Genomic DNA, 24,896 nt, shown 5'->3' with positions numbered 1-24,896 from the left:
TTTTTAATTCAACATTCACAAAATGCCCTACATTTTTTAAGATACTGCAGGTTTTGATGTGTATAAACTTGACACAAATATTAGCCTGCGTTGAAGTCTGAGACATTTAACTATATATTAAATAATACCTCGTTCTAAATGTTAGATATTTTTACAAATGTTTTTTCCTCATTCCCATCTTTGAGAGAGAAATTACTCTAAGTATCTGAATTTCTCTTCTGCATAATTGTTTTAATGTTCAGATATTAGATGCAATATCTTTATTTTAAAGTACAACCCAATTTTCTGCATGTCTCCTTCAGAGATGGAGGAGAGTGACAGATATTTGACATTTGCTGGGAGGATTTCTTCAGGTTTTTTACTGGTAGACTGGATGTATGTCTTCATATGTTTTGCATTCATCTTTGCTTTGGTCCCTCAGTGTAATGACAGATAAATGGTATATAGCGTGTTCAGATCACTGACTGTGCTTTGCTAATCTTCTTGCCATTAAAATATGAAAGGGGATAGGCAAGTTAACTGAGGGAATCTGTTAATTTTCTGTTAAAATAATTTATATTTTCCTTTTTCAAAGATCAGAATCTAAAGAGAAGCAGAAATGGGGATATAATTAAAGGATTTGTGCAGCTGTTTTTTAAAATTCATGAGTTGCATTAGGATCATATAAAAATGAGTGGCTTTTAAGTGTAGCATATTTGATTACCTTTCTAGACAGGTTGGGTTTTCAGCATAGTGGAACATACTTATCACAGCAGACAGTTCAAGAAGGAGGTCATCCCCAAGTGAGACTTCTGTGGCATGTTTCCTTATTCTTTGCAGCTGGTATTTTCAAAGCAGTTGAGGGGATTTGGGTGCCCGACTCCTTTGAATCCCATCCTTTGTGTTATTCGGGGATGAACCTCAAGAAGAGAAAATGTGCTTTTTAATTTTATTTTTAATGCCTGAATGGTTTTCAAAGGTTTTAAACCTTCCCAAGGCTTTTATTTCTGTGTAATGAGAATTCTGCTATCATTTTCTCTGTTAAAGAAAACTCAAATAAAACTGATACTCCACAAATTATAAAAGATACTTTAGCAAATAACTGTTAAAATTGCAAATGCTTAGTTTTTTAACCAACTAGTAACATTTTTGAAGCAAGTAAGCTTTCAAACTAGATAATTAAGAACATAAGAACGGCAGTACTGGGTCAGACCAATGGTCCATCTAGCCCACTGGTTCTCAAAGTTTTGTACTGGTGACCCCTTTCACATAGGAAGCCTCTGAGTGTGACATCCCCCCGTAAATTAAAAGCACTTTTAAAATATATTTAACAACATTATAAATGCTGGAGGCAAAGCTGGATTTGGGGTGAAGGCTGACACCTTGTGACCCCCCCCCCGTAATAACCTCACGACCCCCTGAGGGGTCCCGACCCACAGTTTGAGAATCCCTGATCTAGCCAGTATCCTGTCTCTGACAGTGCCAGATCCTTCAGAGGGAATGAACAGAACGGGGCAATTTTGAGTGATCCATCCCCTGTCATCCAGTCACAGCTTCTGGAGTTGGAAATTTAGGGACATGGGGTTGCATCTCTGACCATCTTGACTAATAGCCATTGCTGGACCCCTCCTCCATGAATTTAGCTAATTCTCTTTTGAAGCCAGGTATACTTTTGGTATGCACAACATCCCATGGCAACAAGTTCCACAGGTAGACTGTGCATTTTATGAAGAAGTACTTCCTATTGTTTGTTTTTAAACCTGCTGACTATTAATTTAATTGGTTAACTCCTAGTTCTTGTGCTCTATGAAGAGGTAAATAGTCACTTTCTGCACACCAGTCAAGAGTTACAGACCGCTGTCCTATCTCCCCTCTTAGTTGTCTCTCTTCTAAAATGAAGAGTCCCAGACTTTTTTTAATCTTTCCTTGTATGGAAGCTGTTCCATACCTTAATAATTTTGTGTTGCCCTTCTCTCCACCTTTTCCAATTCTAATGTGTCTTTTTTGAGATGGGATGACCAGAACTGCACACAGTAGTCAAGGTGGGGACGTACCATGGACTTGTATAGAGGCATTATGATATTTCCCATTTTATTATCTATCCCTTGCCCAATGATTCCTAACGTTCTATTAGCCTTTTTTGCTGCCGCTGCACATTGAGTGGGTGTTTTCAGAGAACTATCCACAATGACGCCAAGATCTTTCTTCAGTGGTAACAGCTAATTTAGACCCCATCCTTCTGGATGTATAGTTGGGATTATGTATTTCAATGTGCATTACTTTGCATTTATCAACATTGAATTTCATCTGCCATTTCTTTGCCCAGTCATCCAGTTTTGAGAGATCCTTTTGTATCTCTTTGCAATCAGCTTTGGTTTTAACTATCTTTTCTAATTTTGTATTGTCTGAAAATTTTGCCATCTTGCTGTTTACCCCTTTTCTATATCATTTATGGACATGTTGAACAGCATAGGTCCCAGTATAGATCCTTGGGAGACCCCCCTATTTACTTTTCTCCATTGTGAAAATTGATCATTTATTCCTACCCTTTGTTTCCTATCTTTTAAACAGTCACTGCTCCATGAGAGGATCAGTGAATTACAATAGTCCCTTCTGGCCTTATAATATGTGAATCTAAAAAAAGCACCAAAATGCTTTGGCAATAGGAAAAACATTACAAATGAATAAAATTAAGTATAACTTTTTTCTGTGATCAAGAGGGTAGTAACAGTTCTCTAGGGTCCTATATTAATTTTTGTTTCGATTGAAATTATGGCTATGAAACAAATAAGATATTTTGGGGTGGAGAGAAGTGTGAGATCCCTGCCGCTTTAACAAACATGTTCACACAAAGATCACTAGTTTTGATTCTTGAGGCAATTAATATTTTATTATAATACATTAGCACTCAGGGTTTTAGTCTAGGTCAGGCTATCTCAGCTGTGCTAGGCTATGTACAAATACAGAATTGTCCATCATCCCTGCCTATCTGAAAAGATGACTATTCTGTGAAGGGTTAGGGGAGTGGGAAACAATCACCTATAAATGTTTTAAATGGAATATATGGATTTTTTGTAATCATTTCAATAAATGTTGAGTTTACTCAGCTGCACCTCATTATGTTAGAATAGCACCTGGGACCTCCAATCAGGGTCAGAACAAACCAATGGATCACACTGAACAAATATTTAACATTGTCCTTACAAAGTGTACTTTACAAACACACAACAAAAAGACAGTCCATGCCCTGAAGAGTGTGCAGTGCAAGTATCTTTTTGTAGTAGATTGAAGCAGGAGAGCACATAAACCAGAGCAGTGATGATGACCCATGCATAAGGGACAGCATAGAAGAAAGCAAAAAGGTGTTTGTGGGAGGAGTGAACAAGTGGTAATTGAGGCTGGCATCACTATAAGGTGTGGGTTGTGATAAGAGTGGATAAGTAGAGAGGGGCGGAGTTGTAACAGGCCTTGGAGGTTAGATGTCTTCACTAATAATAACTGGTGCTTTTCATCAGTAGATCTCAAAGTGCTTTACCAAGGAGGTCAGTATAATTGTCCCCATTTCACAGATTGTGAAACTGACGCGTACTGTGGGGAGTAACTTGTTCAAGGTCACCCAGCAGGACATTGGCAAGCCGGGACTAGAACTCAGGTCTCCTTAGTCCAAGTTTAAGTCCAGTTCTCTGTCCACTAGCCGCACTGCGTCCTAAGCTCCCTGTTAGGGTTTATCTCAACCAGCTAACAGGTTAAAACTATAACTGCCCTGTCAATGCTAGGATTACAACATGGGTTTAAAAATGTACTTTTTCTCCTCGTACAGGTGCAGCCAAAGGGGGGAATGATGTGGTCAGTGTTTTGCGTGGAATGACTGTTTATTGCACCTCTATCCTGCTATAACACGGTCCTCGGGAGTCAAAAAATCTTACCGTGTTATAGGTGAAACCGTGTTTATATCTAACTTGCTTTGACCTCGAGCATTTCCATTATTAATAGTCACTTTCTGCCCCCTGACCCATCCAACGCCCCCCGCTCCCTGTTCCCTGACAGGGTGTGGGACTCCCAGGACTCCCACATCTAATGCCCCTGTTCCCTGACCGCGCCGCCCACAGAACCTCCGAACCATCCAACAACCCCGTCCCCTGACTGCCCCCCCGAGACCCTCTGCCCCTTATCCAACTGCTCGGCCCCGGCCCGGCACCCTTAACACCCCGCTCAGAGCAGCGTGTCGGAGCCAGACACACTGACGCGCTGATCCACCGGAGTGCGCAGCTCCGTCCCCCAGAGTGCTGCTTTACTGTGTTATATCTGAATTCGTGTTCTATTGGATCGTATTATATTGGGGTAGATGTGTATTTGTATTGTGGAGGTGCTCCAGTAATGGATCAAGACCCCATTGTGCTAGGAGCTGTACAGATATAAACAAAAACATAATCAGCCCCAAAGAGCTCAGAATCTGAATATAAGACAGATATAGACAGATTGGGGAGGACAAGGAAACAGTTTTATATTCTCAACCACAGAATGCAAAAGGGTAAATAAGGTGACAAAAATCTCATGATACCTAGAAATGGTCATTTCCCTTAGAATTTTTTCTGTATTTTAATGGAAAGGCAAATAAGTTTAAAATCTATTAAGTGCAGCAATTGTTAGTTTCCCATTTGGAGGAACACAGCACAAATTGTATTAACATTCAGTAGCACACTTAAGTGTTTGGCTCTCCACCAGCAAAACTTGTTTGAGTGAGATGCAGCAGTTCTTTCAGCATTAGAAAGTCTGAAAGGAGCTGAGCCAGTCATTTTACATCTTGACAAAGCAGATCTATTTATTGGATAAACACATGTTTAAGACAGAATAGTAATGACCAGTTTCTTCTACAGCACTGGATTAAAAACTGGTAATCCTGAGACCTCAATCCCTCCATCATCACCACATGGACTCTGGGCTGTGAGATATCAGAGACCTCAATGTCCACAGGTAAGTTCTGGGCTGCTGACTTGTTCATCTCTGTTCCGATATTGATATTTTATGTGCTACAGAGGTGAGTTTTAATCATGGTTTATTGAAATATCACTTAGCTGACATTAGAAAGTGGAGTATCTTTCAATTTCAGTCACCTTAGAAATATATTTAAGGAGCCTATAACGCAGGGGAGAAAGAATCTTAGTGTTGCCGCATTTTCAGATCTGTAGTGAACTGAACTGGGTGTCCCGTTAGAAAAATGGGGCTGTAGTGTCATTTCAGGTTTTTTGGATTCCTTTGTTGGTTCTAAGAGCAGACTTCCTTTCTAGCTAGAGCACTTAAATCGCATTCATATTCCTTGAAGTACGGTATCATCATTTCATTTCAGTGCATTTTCTCAAAGCACTATTTTGTCCTTGAAAGCATTTGAAATCCTAGTGTGGTGCAACCGGCAGATCACATTATCTATTGACAGCAAGAGAATGAAATACATAACTTACAACTGTGCCAATAAAGAATATGTCCCTTCATAAATTTCATTGACCATTTGTAAACTGCAGGTTTGTAGGTCAGCCATTGCAAGCTATGAATCTTGTGCAGTGAATTAGGGCTCAGTCTTTTGTAGATAATTGGGTAGTGTCCTCCCTTTTTTGTCAAAATAAGATATTTAATTGTTCTTTGTTTTCCACTAGCTATTTGGTGGGGCGGGAGAGAGGTTGTGTGCATTTGTTTTTTGTGGTGTGTGGATTTTTTTGGTTTTTGTTTTTAAGGAAAGGGAAGAGGAAAATGTGCAATGACATGTCAGAAATTGGTAAGATTTCTGAGGACTAGAGAGAGACATGAGTGGAAAGACAATAGTCTAGATACAAATACCAGAAACCCATCTACAAATACCTATCTACATAGATTAACAAAAACTATGATAACTGATGGACTTTGACTTTCTGGCTTTTGTTTGGAATCAGTTTTTGTTTATCACTGGATACTAGTCATTTTAAAGAAGTAACTTTTAAACAAGTAAGTCTGACTGTAGTCTGGCCGCTCTGTGCAGTGCGAGAGATAGAGCTATCAACGTTGTTCAACTTCTTAATTCCGCATGACAGTGAAAATAGGTGCAGCTGACAAATGCAGTTTCTGCTTCGAAGGACTTAACAACTTAAGTGTGTTTACGTGTACACAAAAAAAATAAACTATATCCAACAAAGGTTTAAGTAACATTGTAGGTAGGCTATTTAATATTGCTTTGCTTTTGTTCTGAATGGGAATATTGTAAGCTTTAAGAATCCTAAGGCTTAAACACTAACGTTGCATGCCTTTGCATTGCTTGATAACTGTTCTTTGAGCAGGATCCTAATGAAAGGCATCTTTAGAGTGGAAAAGAATCCATAATGTACTAAAATGTGCATCCTTCTTAATGGAGCAAGAAGAAAAATCTTACTGGGAAGAAAATCTAGTCAGTGGCTGGCTAGCCATCAGGAACAGATGTTTTCAGTGTCATCTTTAAATTCACGTGGAATAATTTTTCCTATTTAACTGAAACGTCTTGAATATAGGACAGGGCTAAACACACTGGCACTGTGTAGTGAATTTATCAGTACTGTTGGTAAATTTGTTTGCTGTGACTAAATATTTTTTTTTTTTTTTTTTTTTTACATTCTGACTGATGTTTGTGCTCAGGTCTGAATGTTTGAAGAGGAAACCTCCACTATGTCCAGAATTGGAAGGATTAGATTTTTATTGGCAAATGTTGGTAAACATCGATTTCACTGTGTATACATAAACCACCAAAAAATATTTCTATTGAGGGATCATCAAAATTTACAGATAGAGTAAGAAAAGGACTGCTTGAGCACTTATTAGAGTTTGTTTGAAGGATATTTACTTTGTGTATTTTCCATGTAATGTTGATTTGTGTTTTAACCGTTATAACGCTTTAACTTTTTGAATCTCAACATCTACTGTCGTTAAATTGTCTGACCCCTCTCATAATTTCCCACAACTGTGAAAATCTAAACAGATAAAAATTGGGGGGGGGGGAAATGCTTAAAATCTCTAATTTAATGCAACTGTGAAAATTTAAGTCAATAAAATTAGGAAAGAATGCTTAATATAAACTGATATTATCAATGTTTAAATGACTAAAAAAATCAAATGTTGCCAAGCCTCATTATATCAAACTAAAATCTGGACTCAGCTTACCTTTCCATTTTCTTCTTTTTCCTTAACATGTTTGTATCAAAACCATGCATTGCTCCTTTATAGTCTTGTCTTCATTTAATCCTGTTTAGTAATCAGTCAGATTTGTGACCTCATAATCACTTTTGGTGATGTCATAGATGCAGGTTATGACTTCACAGCAAGATCAACAGAAGGTGAGGATGAAAGGATGCAGGCAGACTTCCTTTGTGCCTTTTAATAAGTGCTACACACATTTTTGATTAAAAATGTTGTTGTGTTATCAAGATTCCCTTTTCTTGTGATCAAGAATTATGAACCTAAGAGATTAGTTAGTGTGCACTCTTTCCTCCCTCTCACCTCTTTGCGTTGTCTATTTGTCTCTACAAATTCTTCCACTGAGCTGCATTTAGTTGAGGTCTAAGCTTTCAATGAATTTCATTGCTAATGCGAACTTGCCCTAGATTTCTAACCTCAGAGGTCCCAAAGAAATGCTGGAGGCAAAAACCAAATTTGTCACAATGTAGTGACTAACTACCAGTACCTCTGCAGTTGTGATTTAGGAATCTAAAACTGGACATGAGGTTTACTCAAATGCCATAAGGCCTCATGGAACAAAAGAATCTGCTCCAAATTCCTAAACCTTTGGCCTTATGCAGAAAGGCAGTGTCAACTCCCTGAAGAAGAGGTGACACTGGGAATAGTAAAATGAGGGAGGGTGGACCAGGGATTGAGGCAAGGAATGTGCCATTCTGAAGATCCAGTTTCTTCAAACCCATCTTGCAGCCAATCAGAAACATTTGCCCCCTGGACACAGCACGTCTCAGGGCACAATTTGGTCCAATTTTTACAACATGCAATTACGTCTCTTATCTGAGTACGAGTAGAAGCTGCAATCTGCAGAAAGCTTTAACTGAGGGGAAACCACATCTCAGTGCAGATAACTAATTTGTCTAATTTATCTTTAGGCTTGTCAGATTACCCTTTGATGGAGTAAGCAGCCTTGCTTGATATTTGACACCTTCATATCTTTCAGGCTTGATTACTGCAAATAACATCTGAAGTTTGGTATGGTAACAGCCCTAATGTTAAAAAGAACCACCTGGTTAGAACAAACTTCCCCAAACTGATGGGAGAAAATGGGGGACACTTACGTTTTTACAGGTCTCTGACAAGCAGAATTTTGAATTTTAGAGCTAAATTGATATATAAATATTAGGTCTGTCAATTAGTCTCAGTTAACTCATGTGATTAACTCAAAAGTAATTGATTAAAAAAATTAATCACGATTAATCGCAGTTTTAATTGCACAGTTAAACACTAGAATACCAATTGAAATTTATTAAATATTTTGGATGTTTTTCTACATTTTCATTATATATAATATAGTAATCTGTGTTTGAAATCAGTGTATATTTTGTATTACAAATATTTGCTCTAAAAATGATAAAGTTCACGAAAGCTTATGCTCAAATAAATTGGTTAGTCTCTAAGGTGCCACAAGTATTCCTTTTCTTTTTGTGAATAAGACTAACACGACTGCTACTCTGAAAAAAATAAATAGTATTTTTCAGTTCACATCATTCAAGTACTGTAGTGCAGAATTGTCGTGGAAGTGCAACTTACAATGTAGTTTTTTTTTTTTGCATAACTGCACTCAAAAACAAAACAATGTAAAACTTGAGGCTACAAGTTCACTCAGTCCTACTTCTTGTTCAGCCGATCGCTAAGACAAGCTAGTTTCTTTACATTTACAAGAGATAATGCTGCCCTCTTCTTCTTTACAATGTCACCAGAAAGTGAGAACAGGCATTTGCATGGCATTTTTGTAGCTGGCATTGCAAAGTATTTATGTGCAAGATATGCTAAACATTCGTATGCCCCTTCATGCTTCGGCTACCATTCCAGAGGACATGCTTCCATGCTGATGACGCTCGTTGAAAAAATGTGTTAATTAATTTTGTGACTAAACTCCTTGGGGAAGAATTGTATGTCTCCTGTTCTGTTTTCCGTGCTTTCTGCCATATATTTCATGTTATAGCAGTCTCTAATGATGACCCAGCACATGTTGTTCATTTTAAGAACATTTTCACTGCAGATTTCACAAAATGCAGTGAAGGTACCAATGTGAGATTTCTAAAGATAACTACAGCACTCGACCCAAGATTTAAGAATCTGAAGTGCCTTCCAAAGTCTGAGAGGGACAAGTGACAGTGGAGCATGCTTTCAGAAGTCTTAAAAGAGCAACACTCCAGTGTGGAAAATACAGAACCCGAACCACCAAAAAAGAAAATCAACCTTCTGCTGGTACCATCTGACTCAGATATTTTAAAATGAACATGCGTCAGTCTGCACTGCTTTGGATTGTTATCAAGCAGAACCTGTCATCAGCATGGATGCATGTCCCCTGGATTGGTGGTTGAAGCATGAAGGGACATATGAATCTTTAGCGCATCTGGCACGTAAATATCTTGCAACGCTGGCTACAACAGTGCCATGCAAATGCCTGTTCTCACTTCCAGGTGACATTGTAAACAAGAAGTGGGCAGCATTGTCTCCTGCAAATGTAAACAAACTTGCTTGTCTGAGCAATTGGCTGAACAAGAAGTAGGACTGAGTGGACTTACGGGCTCTACAATTTTACATTGTCTTATTTTTGAATGTAGTTTCTTGTACATAATTCTACATTTGTAAGTTCAACTTTCATGATTGCACTACAGTACTTGTGTTAGGTGAATCGAAAAATACTATTTTGTTTTTTACAGTGTAAATACTTGTAATCAAAAATAAATATAAAGTGAGCACTGTACCACTTTGTATTCTGTGTTGTAATTGAGATCAGTATATTTGAAAGTGTAGAAAAAATCCAAAAATATTTAAATGGTATTCTATTGTTTAACAGTGCGATTAATTGTGATTAAACTTTTTTAATCGCTTGATAACACTAACAAATATATGAAGAACATAGGATTTGTAAGACTAGATCTGACCTGAGGACCATCGAGTCCAGAATCCTTTTGAGGAAGGTGCAAAGAACTATGCAGTAGCAAATGTGAGATTATCTGCCCCCCATGAGGTTGTCATCCTGGTCTCTAACAGTTAGAGATTGGCTTAAACCCTGAAGCATGAGGTTTCATATCCTTTTCACAATTTTTGTTATCACTCTGTTTTTATATCCATATAAATGTTGGGGTTTTTTTTTTAAATTCTTGAGAAACTTCCTTATTTTTCTATCCTGTTTACAGATAAGGCAGAGGAGGGACAAAAAAATAGGGAAGGGGTTAACACTGGAACCTTATCTAGCAACATGGATTACCATCTAATATTGACCAATTGACCGTGTCTTACAGAGAAAGATCTAGAATAAGCGTTCTACTTTATCAATATTCTGATCATAAAAGACAAACATGAATCCTTTTAGAGTAGTATATTTTTGTCCCACAGAACAAGAAGCTCAAGAATTCTTAAATATTTAAGCAATACACCTTGCAAAGTAATAAAAAAAGACTTTGGATTGTACTTCTCATGAATGTGTTGGAGACATAAATTTAAAAATCCTCCTTTAACAACCCAAATATAGTATTTTAAACACTGAGATTTGTTATCCTTGATCATATAGGAGAACAGGTTTGCATTTTGTTCTTTCAGTTCCCACTTACGGTACCTTTTTTGCTCTCACAGCTGCAATATGTGTCAGAGCATGAAATCCAGAAATGGATTTGGTTTCCCATGTGGCAATTGGTTGGTTGTAAACATTTTACATGCTCCAGTGTAGCTTGGCAATTCTAAGATAGCTGATTCTGGCAGGTAATGGCATACATCTTTTCCCCAGACTCATTGCTCTGAGTATCTCTAGAACTTGAGAAATAACACTGTATCCTTGTGTTTTATTTTTAAATCAGAAGTTTAATTTATATTACCTGCCTCACAAGCAAGTGAAGCTTTTCTTGCATAATCAGTTAGACTTTTAATCTGGTCTGGGCAGTGAATATCTCGGCATTTTATATCCTGTGGAAACTTCAGTATGGCTACGTTGATGAGACTGTAGTGATGCTACAGGTTTTGCCTCCAAAACTCATTCTGACATGGCTGGGAGCAAAGGAGCATGATCAAAACTGAATACAATAAATGTTCTCTTCTCCATGGCTTATATTAACTGGGGCTTGTGTTCTCTTTAACCATCGGGAATCGTTACAAATATTTATACTCAAAACTGTCACCATACTTGAAATGAAAGCGATTTCAGTTGCAGAAATTGTAGGGTTGCTATCTGGACTCTTCTGTTGGCAATATGCAGCTGTGTAACTTGGAATTGTTATTCCAAACTGTACTTCGGAGCTACTGTTTCCATTGAATTTAGCAGATTTTAACATACAAATGCAATAGTGGTTGCAATTGTTAACGCAATATTTCCACCTACCTGCGTTTTTGAGGTATCAGAAATACAATGTTATGTCAATTTTTGTTTAAGAAAGGGAGTTTCTAATTTAAATGGAAAAATAAATGAAACTTGGATACATTGATTATCAGACAGTGTGTTTAATTTGGTTTATGCTGCCACAGTTGTAGACTGTGGTTTGCTACCACAGATTCCATTTTGCTGCTAACTCAGTCTATATTACCCAGGTCCCATCACACAACACAATTTCCTAGGTTTGGTTACACAGGACTGGCAGACTTATCTTGAAAATGTTCCGATGGTTTGGATTTGCCTCTGCATGAGTTTCTTATACAATTTAGGTTCTGGGTCAAGTTTTCTATTTGAGGTTTTCTGGTATGTATTAGTGACTCAACCCTTAAAAGAAAACTGGCATCTTACAGACTATGAGCCAAACCAGTGCCTTAGGGCACATATCTTCTGCAAAAAGTTAAATGGATAGAGCAATGTTTTCTGTAGGCATATTGATCTCTCCCAAATTAACATATTGAACTGGGTTCAAATTCCAGAGTTTTACTTGGAATATATAACCTATCAAGGTGTAGCAGCAACAGCATCTGGAGACTTGTTTGTACCATTGGAACAGCTTTCCGTGGTTAGTGATAGATTTTCCATCACTTGAAATTTTTAAATCAAAACTAGGTGTTTTTGTAAAAGATCAGCTCTTATTCAAACCGAATAAATTCAAGGAAGTCCTATGACCTGGGTTATACTGGAGGCTAGATTAGGTGATGGCAATGATTCCTTCTGGTTTTACAATCTGAGTCTACACAGAAGTTACATTAGTTAAAGTTAATCTTAAATTGGTTTTAAAAAAAAGTTTTTTGTTAAACCATTGTTTACGTGGGCACAATTATATAATTTTAAAATAGATTAGATCAGCCGAATGTGCAACTCTGAATTTACTAACTGATGCAAAGTAAACAAATATAAGACGGATTTAAATCCGTTTGTCTCCACCCAAAAAATTACACTAGTTTAACAAAAATTGGTGTAAAATAACACTTTTAGTTAAACTGGTGCAACTTTGCATATAGACCAGGCCTTATTGGGATAACGCCTCCTTTGCATTCACATAATGCCCAGTAATATTGATGGGTGTTAAGCACATACATTGCAAGGAAAATCGACCCTTTTGTGAACTTCGTACATGCTAATGATAACTGGTTTACAAGTATTTGAAGGGTGTGAAAACGAAGGGGAGAGAGAAATTCTTGAGGGTGGTCCTAGTGTGTGCTACGAGAGTTAATGGGATGAAATTAAAGGGGAGATTTATTCTGAATACCATGAAAAACTTCTTGAAAATGAGATTTACAAGACTGTGAAATCATCTCTTTGAAGAAGAGACGGAAACTGCATCACTGTTGGGGCATTAAAACTAGTCTGGATGGAACACAGGGGAACAGATCTGCCCTGGCTTCAGGGAGTTTGGGGTGGGGGGGAGGGAGAGATTGGATTAATTGATCTTTTGTTTCTCTTTTGTATGGCTTTCTGACAAATGCAAACAAGAATAAAACTGTTAATGTACATTTTTTATATTGGTATAATTTATTTGGAATTTCTATTAAGCCCATAGTCTGGCTGCTTGAAACCCCGTGCATCCAAGTATATGGGCAGCTTCCCCCATCTGTCTTCTGAATTTGTTTCCCATGCTCATGCTCTTCTTTGGCAACATGGTCATTTCAAAGACGATGCATATCGAATAGTAGGGTGCTCGCTTCAGTCCCCTGTCGCTCCGTGAAATAAAATAGCACTATTATGATTTATTTATTTACTGTATTACTGTAGTGTCTAAGTGTCCCAGTCATGGGTATATAAACTTCTACCCTTGCCCCCTCTCAACTTTATGGGGCGACACTTCTGTCTTCAAAGCGGCACACCCTCAGTTTGCCATGTTGTAAGCCACTGACTGACTTACACTGACAGTCCTGTCTAAAGGCATGCTCTCTTGCACTAGGATACTGGTTTGAGCAATTCCATTGAAGATGTCCACTCCAGATCCTCCAATGGGAGGAACTCCTCGCCCAGGTCCTTCTCCTGGACCCGGCCCATCACCTGGTGCAATGTTGGGCCCCAGTCCTGGACCCTCGCCTGGCTCTGCACATAGTATGATGGGACCCAGCCCTGGACCACCTTCATCAGGACACGCTATACCACCTCAGGGGTCTGGGGGCTATGCTCAGGACAACATGCATCAGATGCACAAGGTAACCAACTGTAACAGTGCTCTGTTTGAGTGGGGCTTTTATTTTTTCCTGGCAGAGCTTGTACATTCCTCTTTTTCCCTAGTTATTAAAAATAAATGAATATAAAATGAAACCATTAAGAGTTGCCCTAATTTTCTACAGCATGCGATTTCCCCACAGCCAGTAAAATGTAGAGCAAGATATGATCCTTCCTAGGTCTTATCTTTCACAGTGGATCAAACCTGAAAGCAGATGAGTATAAGTTAAAGGTGATTTGTGAAGGAAATAAATAAAGGCTTCTGCCTCATTTCCATTTCTTGACAATGGATACAGAAGGCCTGGAATGTGGTGGGTTTTTTTTTTTTTTTTTTTTAAAGATGGTTTACTTTGTTTTTGATACCTTAGGGATATAAAATATGGTTTTGCTGGAAGACGTGGGTTTCAGATGTGTAGAACCCTGTAAATCTGCAGATATCCACAGACCATGTTTGTGGATCCAAATTTTGTATCTAGAGCCCTGAAAATCTGCGGATATCTGCTTTTATATCTGTGGATATCCGTGGGCCATGTCTGTGGATCGCATGCAGATCCAAATTTTGTATCCATGCAGGGCTCTACAGATGTGAACTGAAAAACTTTCTTTCTTCTAACTGAAGGGGCAGGGGATTTGAAACTTATATGTATACAAACTCATACTTGTATATTAGTATGAGTTTGTACACATATATTTGTTTGCATGTTCATTTAATTCAAATGCCTAATAAACTCATACAAGAATATATTAGGCATTTGAGTTAAATGAACATTAACAAAAGTAAACAAACCCTCCTCCTACCCCACAGTTTAAGTCTGATTAAAAATATTTTTCCGTGTTAGTTCTCAACTTTTGTGATGTCAGAATTCATGTAGTTCTGTGGCTATCCATAGAGTTCCAGGGTGGAAAAGACCTCAGTTTTTAATGCAATAAACACCCTTTCAGGCCCTCTTCATACAAAGTAAGAAAGCAAAGAAAAGGTCCAACCCCTAATTTTTTACCTGACTTGGTCACCGTTATCACACCCGGTACACACAGGATGTTTTAACAGTTGGTATACTGTGTTCAGGCATAACCTATTTTTCAGTTGCTGATATGTGGGCTGCAAAATAACAAGAAATTGGACTTGGATTTCAAGGAATAATGCATTTAGTCTCAGAGTTATACCTGAAATTCTTTCATGAGATACATACAGCGCCTCTCAGTCTCATGCCACTGTGAACAAATAATGCAAGATAATGTAATAACTAATGCCAATGGCAAATTTTACAGCCTATGAGGAAATTTCGCTAGATACCCTCCAGGCTTAATGTGATTTTGGACTAAAAAATATTTGTCCTTAAATATTTCTCGTGTGATTTTTTTTTTTTTCTTTCACTTCATTGAGTGCTGTCTGTTTATATGGTATCCTGAGTGTAGCCAATAAATCAATCTTCCTTTTGAAGATTGATGTTGGTAGAATCTGGGTCAGCATGCTACAAATGGTGCATCATTCATGTACCTAGGACACTACTCATCTAAATACAAACTGTACCACACAATGCAGCAGCCTATTCTCTGCTTCCACTAGTCCTTTGCCTCTAGGAGTAGCTTAGCTTTTTCTTTGAACGTAATTATTTTTAAGCAGGTTTTGCGCTGTCCCTTTTTCCTTTGCAGCCAATGGATTCCATGCATGAGAAGGGAATATCTGATGATCCTCGGTACGGCCAGATGAAGGGGATGGGAATGAGGCCAGGTGGGCACACGGGAATGGGTCCTCCTCCAAGCCCAATGGATCAGCATTCTCAAGGTCTGTCTTTTTCCTGAGCGAGGGGCCTGGGCGAGATTTGCAAGCAAGTTTCTGAACGGGACACTGGGCCCCAGTCTAGTGTTCAGTTTCCTTGTTGATTACGGCTGCAGTGGGACTCCTCTTGGGAGAGTGCACTATTACAGTAGCAAGAGCAGAGAACAATATGGATACAAACTTCGAATTTTTGTGAAAGGCCACCTGTTCCTCTCCATATTCTTTCTTTCTACCACACTGAGGACAGTTGCTACACAAAAGGGCAGCTGGTGTCCTGGCATAGCCACTTACAGCACAAAGTTCCCACAAAGGATACCCAGCCATATCCTGTAATTTCCTCTGCTGCCACTGAGAGTGCTCCTGTGCTCCCTTTGTCATGGGCATGGCAGTGGTTCAAGAAACTCTGGGGAGAGGGTGGTTTTATGATGGAGAAAATAAATCTACAAGCAGGGAACAGATGGGCCATGCAGCAGGTAAGAGACTTACAGCCCTTCGCAGCCACCAGTATGTCTGTGAACCCTCCCTGGACAGATTCCTCTGTAAATCCTCAAACGGGATTATTTTTGTTCTTTGTTTTAAACCTTTAGTTCCAAACCGGTTTCAGAGTAACAGCCGTGTTGGTCTGTATTCGCAAAAAGAAAAGGAGTACTTGTGGCACCTTAGAGACTAACCAATTTATTTGAGCATAAGCTTTCGTGAGCTACAGCTTACTTCATCGGATGCATCTGATGAAGTGAGCTGTAGCTCACGAAAGCTTATGCTCAGATAAATTGGTTAGTCTCTAAGGTGCCACAAGTCCTCCTTTTCTTTTTAGTTCCAAACAAGTTTTAGTGCAATTACTTTCATTGGGGACCCTGGCTTAAAGCAGTTGCAGCCTCCATCAAGAGTGATTAAATAGCCTTTTTTCCTATAGCATTTTTAAAATAAAACTAGCCTTTCTGTATTACTATGCGAAGTCTACAGTATGCTGTAATATAATTGCATCTCTCTTTCCAGGTTACCCTTCTCCGCTTGGCGGTTCTGAGCATGCCTCAAGCCCAGTTCCAGCTAACGGTCCGTCCTCTGGCTCTCAAATGTCCTCTGGTCCTGGAGGAGTCCCGTTAGATGGTACTGACCCACAAGCATTAGGACAACAAAATCGGGGCCCAACCCCTTTTAACCAGAACCAGCTGCATCAGTTAAGAGCTCAGATCATGGCCTATAAGATGCTTGCCAGAGGGCAGCCGTTACCTGACCATCTTCAGATGGCAGTGCAGGGAAAGAGACCAATGCCTGGAATGCAGCAGCAAATGCCGACGCTACCTCCACCCTCTGTATCTGGGACAGGACCAGTGCAAGGAGCAGGGCCTGGGCCTGGACCAGGACCAACACCTCCAAATTACAACAGACCTCATGGTAAGCGCCAGCTTTGTTCCTTCCTTAGTCTAAATTCAAGACTCTTCCATTTCAGTACAGATGCACATAGACTGATGCATGGGGGTAGCATACACTTTCTGTTTATCTGTTTGGTACCTTACATTAGCTTATGGAGGGATGTTTGTCTGTACAATGTGTCTGGTCGTGCGTGCACAAAGACTCCTTTGTCACTTTCAAGATCCTGCACCATTTTGCCCCCCACAATATCTTTGCTCTCATTCCCTTGCATTCCTCCTAGGCCCCTCTCCTAATTGCTTCATGTCTCCTTTCACACTGTTTTGTGTCTTTTCACAAACCCTTTCAAGCCTGCTGCTAAGCACCTCCCCCATATTGCACCTCCCTTGTGGGAAACATTCCATCCTTTATAGCTGTGTTGGTATCACCCACATGCAGTCATGTGTTTCAGTCTGTCTGAATTGGGACTCTAAACTCTTCAGGGAAAGCTTGGAAATGGCCACGTATGCTGACCATGCTCTCACTAATTAAGGAGCCTGGTTTTGTTCCTATTAACTACATGCAAGGAACAAGCAGATATATTAATAAACTGCAGAGAGAGTGTCTTACTGCTGTCTTTTTTTACTCTTCTTTGTGCAGGTATAGGAGGGCCTAACATGCCTCCTCCTGGACCCTCAGGAGTTCCCCCAGGAATGCCTGGGCAGCCCCCTGGTGCACCCCCAAAGCCCTGGCCTGAAGGTGAGAATAACTAGGGTTCTTTTAAACCGTTAATTACAACAAATTTCTCTGGCATTCCCTTCCCCAGAGCAGTGAAGGCAGCATGGGGATGTGCTACTCAGGCATGTGGAGGAAGGGCACACTGAAGTGAAAACTGAGTCAAATGTTTTTTTTGGCATCTTCTTTTGTTCCCCCAGCACATGAGTTGTTGCAAATCCTAGAAGACCTTTATTTTGGTTTCTGCTACAGTGTGTCCCTGCCAACTGTGGAAGACCTTACAACGTTAGCTAAGCTCTTTTAAAACCCTCCACCTGGATTTTGTGATCCTGCAGACAGACCAGTTAATTCCAGTGCAGATTTTGAAGCCTCTAGAGTATTTTTTTGGCAGCCACTTGATGTCTTTGCTCAGGTGGTTAGACTCCAATGGGTGATCTTTCCAAAGAGCTGACTCAGGCATCTACATGCTTTTATTCTGCTTGAACTGTTGTACTATAGGGGACAGCTGTACAAAGCTGCGCAGTTCATCTTGTAGCTAGGCGGAAGGAATTGCATTTGGTTGATGTGAAATTTACAGCTTGCCAGATGATTGTGAGGAGGTGGGGGGATAAACAGTAGGACTGAACGACTTGTTCAGGAGTCAGCATGGGGTGAACATAGCAATGTCCTATGTTATAAAGTATGGAAAGTGAATACGGAACATATGCAGAAGCAGAATATTTTTTAACCGTTTTCTCTGAAGAGGTTTTTTTGCCCTTAGACCTTGTAGCTGGGCTGCATGTCAGCATTCCAGTGCTACTTAGCGCCAGAATGTTCAAACTTGGGTGCCTGAAGTTTGTCACCTAAATGAGTGTCCTGATTTCCAGAGGTGGTGAAGCCAATAGAAGCTTTGTGCCCACAGCTGCTCTGAAAATCAGGCCATTTACTTAGGTGCCTAACTGGAGTCACCCAGGTCTGAACGTTTTGGCCAGGGCCCACGGTCAAATTCTGACAGGTTTAAAGAGGTGTCGGGGGACATACAACCCAGTGTCACTCCCAGTTTGGTTTTTGAACAGGACCAATGGCAAATGCTGCAGCCCCCACTAGCACACCTCAGAAACTGATTCCTCCTCAGCCAACTGGCCGTCCTTCACCAGCACCCCCGGCGGTACCTCCTGCAGCATCTCCTGTAATGCCACCCCAAACTCAGTCACCCGGGCAGCCAGCCCAGCCTGCCCCCATGGTGCAGCTCCATCAGAAGCAGAATCGTATCACACCGATCCAGAAGCCAAGAGGACTTGACCCAGTGGAAATCCTTCAGGAGAGGGAATACAGGTAAAAGCCATGGCTTCTGTTGGAATTGTGAGATGCTGATATCAAGTGGCTGGCTGCCTCTCTCCTTTTATCCTCCTACTGGTGTCCTCAGTTCTCTTGAAGAATACAGTGACTTTCCTTATTTACCATTCTCCCCCTCAGCGCCCCCCCCCCCCCCAAATCAAAATTCCCAGTTGACATGTGCTGTACAGACTAATCTAGGACTGAGAAGAACTGTGCATAAGTTCACTTCAGAGCCTGTCAGGGCAACTCCTGAGATCTTACACATGCCTGCCTCTGCTTCTCCCAGGGGCTGACATTTCCCTGGCACTTTGGTTATTGAGCCCAGGTCTCTTTCATGCCAGAGAGGACTGCTACTGCTATGCCCATGTATTAAATGATGTTTTAAGCCCTATGTTCCAAACAAAGATGGACATAGCTGCCAAGAACTTCCATCGTACTTGAGATACGGTGACTCAAGGACTGGACAAAACACAGATGTATTTGATAGTCTTTTCAGTTGAACAGTAAAAGGCTAAAAGTGCCCAGACTTACTCATTTTATTTGTCTTCATCTGCTACGAAATTGTGTCTTATCCCCACAGATTGCAGGCTCGCATTGCTCACAGAATTCAAGAACTAGAAAACCTGCCCGGGTCCTTGGCTGGTGACCTGAGAACCAAAGCTACCATTGAACTTAAAGCACTAAGACTGCTTAACTTCCAGAGACAGGTAGGTTGTGGAGTTTCAGCAGCTGGCTTTCCAGTGTGTGATGCCTGATTCAGAGCAGGAATTAGCCAATTACTGCAGATTTTGTAATGTAAGGCAAATGCCAGATACACAGGAATAAGATAATTAGTGTGCATTTGTGTCTGTCTGGCTTGGAATAAAACAAACTGAACTAAATACAAGAACCTCCAGGCCTGCCTTGTGTGTTAGCTGGTTACCTTGGAAGTGGTCCCTGGATACTGGACTAGATAGAGCATTGGTGCATCCCATTTCCTGCTCCACTGATCTGACCTGACAGAAGGAAAAGCTGCCTGATGAGATGGGCCATTGGGCCAATTTGATGTGGCAGTGGACTAGATGAACCGTTGCTGTGTGGTGCTCTGGCAGCATCTTTATTCTTATAAATCTCAATTCTGAGACTCCATGTGGAAGAGAATCTGATTTTTTTAAGTAGTTTTGCTTTTTTGTTTTTCCACTGAGGGTGCAATCCACCCTGTGCAGAGGATCAACACAAGGCTGATGCACCATGTATGTCGCACAAGGGCTTAAGATCTAGAATAGGCCTTTTGCTGGTGAATTTCACCCTTAGTGTAAATACGCAGTGTTATACTGCGACACTGCATATTTTTCCAGTTCCATACCATACATCTTCGACCTGAATCTTTTGCCCAAGGCATCTTCAGAATTGTATTTCAGCCTTTGATTGTATGAAGTTTGGCCTTTTTAATGCCATGCAAAACTTTGGCACTTTTAAAATGGCACACAGAGAGAAATTAATTTTTTTAAATGTGAATTTCTTGAAAAGCTGCGCCAGGAAGTCGTGGTGTGCATGAGACGAGACACGGCCCTGGAAACGGCGCTGAATGCCAAGGCATACAAACGCAGCAAGCGGCAGTCCCTGCGCGAGGCTCGCATCACAGAGAAACTGGAGAAACAACAGAAGATCGAGCAAGAACGGAAACGCAGACAAAAGCACCAGGTAAGTTGTTTCCTTCCTGTTACTTTATTTTGTTTGTTGTTGTTTAGGTTGGGATTTTCAAAGGAGGGTAAGGAATTTAAGATTTCTTTGGGAATTGGGCACCGAAGGACACTAACTCTCTTGTTTCTCTGTAGAGAGAGTTAGAATACGGAGGCCATTTAAATTGAGTCGTTACTGAGATGTTAAATATATTTGGGGCAAATTACAGTCAGAGGAAAAGATCTTTTTTTGTGGCTAAATCTATGCATCAAATGGCTTACAACATAAAGACATTGATTATTACAGTGCAGAACAACAGATGGCTAGTGTGTGTATCTTGACTTTTTATAGTCCAATTGCCTTCACTTTGTCCCTTCAGGAATACCTCAATAGCATTCTCCAGCATGCCAAGGATTTCAAAGAATACCATCGATCTGTCACGGGAAAAATTCAAAAGCTTACGAAAGCGGTGGCTACTTACCACGCTAACACTGAGCGTGAGCAGAAGAAAGAGAATGAGAGGATTGAGAAAGAGCGAATGCGCAGGTTGATGGTAAGGTTTCCCATGGGACTGTAAAACAGTTTACACGCGCGCACATGTTGTATAGAAGTTTTAGCTGGCTAAATTTCTACTCGGGGCTGAAAGGATACTACCCTTCCCTCTTCCTTTAGGCTGAGGATGAAGAAGGGTACCGTAAGCTTATTGATCAGAAGAAAGATAAGCGCTTGGCATATCTACTCCAGCAGACAGACGAGTATGTGGCCAACCTGACCGAGCTGGTGCGGCAACACAAGGCCGCACAGGTGGCAAAGGAGAAAAAGAAGAAAAAGAAAAAGAAGGTGACTTAACGATTAAGCCTGCTTGTTGCTAGGACTGTTAGCTCTGGCAGGAGCCAGGTCTGGAGTAAGACAGGGGTTTGGAAACTGCTGTCTCTACTGTCATGCCTTGTTTCCGAGTTGCACTAGCCCAGCCTTGGCGGTTCAGAACATCTATTGAGCAGAGACGGTCATTCGTGCTGACGGCTTGTTCATAGACAGCTGTGACTAGGGTGAGATGAGCAAGCTCACTTCTCTTGTAATCAAATGCCATGTTTGAACTTGGGACTCCAGAACTTAAAGCCTAATGCATCATCTAACCTGCCATACCAATAAGCAGTTTACCCTACTTGAGAATGCATCTCTAAAACCAGAGTCTTCATGCTGTTTTCCTTAATTTTTTAACAGAAGGCATCGTAAACTGCAATGTGATTTTTTTTTTCTTCCATAGTAATATAGTGAAAGAAACTGAAGACTGGTCTGTTTTGCCAACTTAAATATAACTAATGGAAATTTACTAGAGAGAATTTACTACAAGTTTTCTAAAGCAGAAACTCATTTGGTGAGAGTCACTAGATCAGAAAACTTGCAGTAAATTTTCCTTAGTAAATTGCCATCCATTAAATGGAAGTTGGGAAAAACTGAGAGCAGTTTTTTTGGTTTCTTTTACTGAAAAAATGGAAGAAAACAGTGTTATGAGTATAAGGGAATAAGCTGGTAGAACTGATAACAGTTTTTAAGTGTTGTGGTTTTTTGGTTTGTTTGTTTTTGTTTTCTTGGCGATAGGGATTTCTTTTCCAGGAGATTTAAAACGGGGTGTCTTGACTTTTAAAGAACTATTTTGATTTCCTTTTAATAGTAAGGTGTGCAGAATTTTCTTTACTAATAAGAGCTGGCTTTATATGCTACGGTAATGGGTGTTATACAAAAAAAAAAAAAAAAAAAAAACCCAAACAGAGAAAAGTAGCTAATCTTGGATGTAGTAATCAAAAGCATCAGTCCTAATATAACACTGCATGACTGTGATAAACCAGTATAAAATGTTAGCTCTTTTTGAAGGAGGATTTCTTGGCTAGAACTTTACAAATCTGCTCCAACCTGAGCCGCTTCTGCATTTAACTGTGTCCTCCCTTCCCACCCTCCTTTTGAGTTGGGATACTTGCATTATAAACATGCGATTCCAGTGCAGTGCTCATATTTTGGGTTTGATTTTTGTTCCCATTATTAAAGGGTTGCTATGAGTTGTATTCCCTTTCTTTCAGAAGGCAGAGAATGCAGAAGGGCAAACTCCTGCAATTGGACCAGATGGCGAAGTAAGCACAAGAAACTTGTTTCATGTGGTGCCAAGTAGGATAGAAAACGTTTGTTAGCCACACGTTGAAAGGATCAGTTATGATGACGAGATTTTTGGATTGAAAGAGAAACAGCACTGAAGTGTAGTGCAGTAGATGGCTAAATCAAGACTTCCTAAAATAGAACATATTCAACTTTGTAAAGAAATATTTGTCTGTCTTCTTACTGTCTGCACCCACAAGAATGGTTCTGGCAGCCTCTCTAACCTGTCATGTCACTGCTAATTTCGGCAGCAACTCCAGTGTGCTCACACTGGCTCCAATCCTGCAAACCCTTAGATATGTCACGTAGGAGAGGAAGGGTGTAGAGAGTAAACAAGCCTGGGATTGGGAGGCTGGAGTTAATTCCCAGTTCTTCCAGTTTTCCTGTGTGACCTTGGGTAAATGTGTCTGTAAAAGGGGGATGACTGTGCTTTCCTACCTACAGCAGTGCTGTGAGGATCAATATGTTAAAGATTGCGAGGTGATCAGATACTATTGGGATCAGGGCCATAAGAACCTAAGGGAGAGCCACCCATAACTTTAGGCATGTGAGAAGTCCCAGTGAACTCAGTGGGACAAAAATGCTGAAAGTTACACATAAACCTAAGAAGTTGCAAGATCACTTGTGACAAAGTAAGTACTGAGTGGCAAATTAATTTATAAGAGAAGCTGGAGATATTTCACATTACAATAATTCTTTTATTCATGCCTTCAAATGCTAAGCAGCACTTTTGTCACAGCTAGGTCAAGACAATGGTTTCCTGTTCCTTCTTTTTGGATTAGTGCAAACCAAAACTTTTAAAAACAAACCAAAAAAAGCTTTGATCTACTTATTCTTTGGGTAAAGCGGTGTTTTAAAACTTCAGTGGGTGCCTCTTAAATATTTCTGCAATAGCACTTAACTGGTTTTAATTAAAGCATTGGCTAATAGAGCACAGAGAAGCTTTAATTCCAGATGGAATACTGAAATTTACATATGTTGTGCTTTTTCAGCCTCTGGATGAGACCAGCCAAATGAGTGATCTCCCTGTGAAAGTGATCCATGTGGAAAGCGGTAAAATCCTTACCGGCACAGACGCTCCAAAAGCTGGACAGCTGGACACTTGGTTGGAAATGAACCCAGGGTAAGCCATCGCTAGTTCCCAGATTGCCATCTGGTGTCCTGCCAGAAGGATGACAGCCTCACATTTGCTGTAACGCATTCTGTGGCTTTGCTTATACATCCTGTTCCATGCTCTAACTGAAATGGGTCAAAAATTACACCAGTTCACAGTCTGGGATACTGGCCCTGATCCTGCAGTGATTGTGTGTCTCCAAGGTACCTCTCTCACAGAGATCATTGCAGGATTGGGGCCTGCAATGGTTCAATTCAGGCAAGAAAAGCCCAAAATATCAGCATAGGCCCAGCCTAACACCTTGAGAGTCCCAAAGGGTCGGAAGGAGTATGTTATACCATTAGAAAGCGAAGATTCCTTTAACCTTACTGCAGCGGTCAGGGCACTGTTAAAATTATGTGGGAAATACTGTTACAAAAGATGCTTAATTGGTGGCCCTCTACTTATGCACCCAGACCCAATAAATTTTTCTAAGCACGAGTCCTAAAACCTGGGATTAGAAAGGGAAAAAAATTAGACAAATTCCTGTGTTAAAAGTAGCAGTAATCTCACTCTAGTTTGAGTTCAAAGGCTTTTAGAGACCAAGCTAGTCGCATGTTTGTGCATTGCTCTGTCAGAATCAGAACTGATATTAAATATTAATATTTGTATTTAATTAGATATGAAGTAGCTCCCAGATCTGACAGTGAAGAAAGTGGGTCGGAGGAGGAGGAAGAGGTAAGTGGATGTGCCTTAAGTCATATTTTTTGGGTACTTTTGTATTTTAAAATAGAAAATAACCAGTAGACCTAAAAAAGTCATTAAACTGAATCCAGTATTTATTTTTCAAATATAGTTCAGTGTCGATTTTAGCTAAAATGAGTTCATTTAGAACAAATAAATATTGAAAGAACAAATGTGTGCAGTGTGAATCAAATAACCTCGTGCTGTCATATTTCCAACCCCTTTCCACTTAGTATCTCTTCCTCTGTCATGTCTTAACGAGGACACAACCCTGCAAGCTTTTACTTCTG

General features: G+C 40.2%; 2 protein-coding genes across 11 annotated transcripts in view; one reads left to right on the top strand and one right to left on the bottom strand.

Moving 5' to 3' along the window:
• YIPF2 (Yip1 domain family member 2) overlaps positions 1-24,896 on the bottom strand; it is a 125,841-nt gene that overhangs the window by 46,621 nt on the left and 54,324 nt on the right. The window lies entirely within an intron of this gene.
• The window catches only part of SMARCA4 (SWI/SNF related BAF chromatin remodeling complex subunit ATPase 4), a 93,328-nt gene that overhangs the window by 39,149 nt on the left and 29,283 nt on the right, over positions 1-24,896 (top strand). For 8 of the 10 annotated variants that reach the window (XM_073318959.1, XM_073318966.1, XM_073318965.1 and 5 more), the window contains exons 2-14: positions 4,857-4,953; positions 13,509-13,758; positions 15,428-15,560; positions 16,551-16,949; positions 17,565-17,663; positions 18,695-18,953; positions 19,537-19,663; positions 20,466-20,639; positions 20,998-21,171; positions 21,291-21,458; positions 22,697-22,747; positions 23,762-23,892; positions 24,543-24,600. In XM_073318959.1, the coding sequence (XP_073175060.1) occupies positions 13,537-13,758; positions 15,428-15,560; positions 16,551-16,949; positions 17,565-17,663; positions 18,695-18,953; positions 19,537-19,663; positions 20,466-20,639; positions 20,998-21,171; positions 21,291-21,458; positions 22,697-22,747; positions 23,762-23,892; positions 24,543-24,600 (1,995 nt within the window). In that variant the 5' untranslated portion in view covers positions 4,857-4,953; positions 13,509-13,536. Of the gene's footprint in view, positions 1-3,799; positions 3,916-4,856; positions 4,954-13,508; positions 13,759-15,427; positions 15,561-16,550; positions 16,950-17,564; positions 17,664-18,694; positions 18,954-19,536; positions 19,664-20,465; positions 20,640-20,997; positions 21,172-21,290; positions 21,459-22,696; positions 22,748-23,761; positions 23,893-24,542; positions 24,601-24,896 lie in introns of all 10 variants that reach the window. The other 2 variants (XM_073318958.2, XM_073318961.1) reach the window with 2 other exon arrangements.

This window comes from Lepidochelys kempii, chromosome 20 (assembly GCF_965140285.1).
Source record: "Lepidochelys kempii isolate rLepKem1 chromosome 20, rLepKem1.hap1, whole genome shotgun sequence".
Classification (NCBI taxonomy): Eukaryota; Metazoa; Chordata; order Testudines; family Cheloniidae; genus Lepidochelys; species Lepidochelys kempii.
This window is presented reverse-complemented; position numbering and strand designations above follow the sequence as displayed.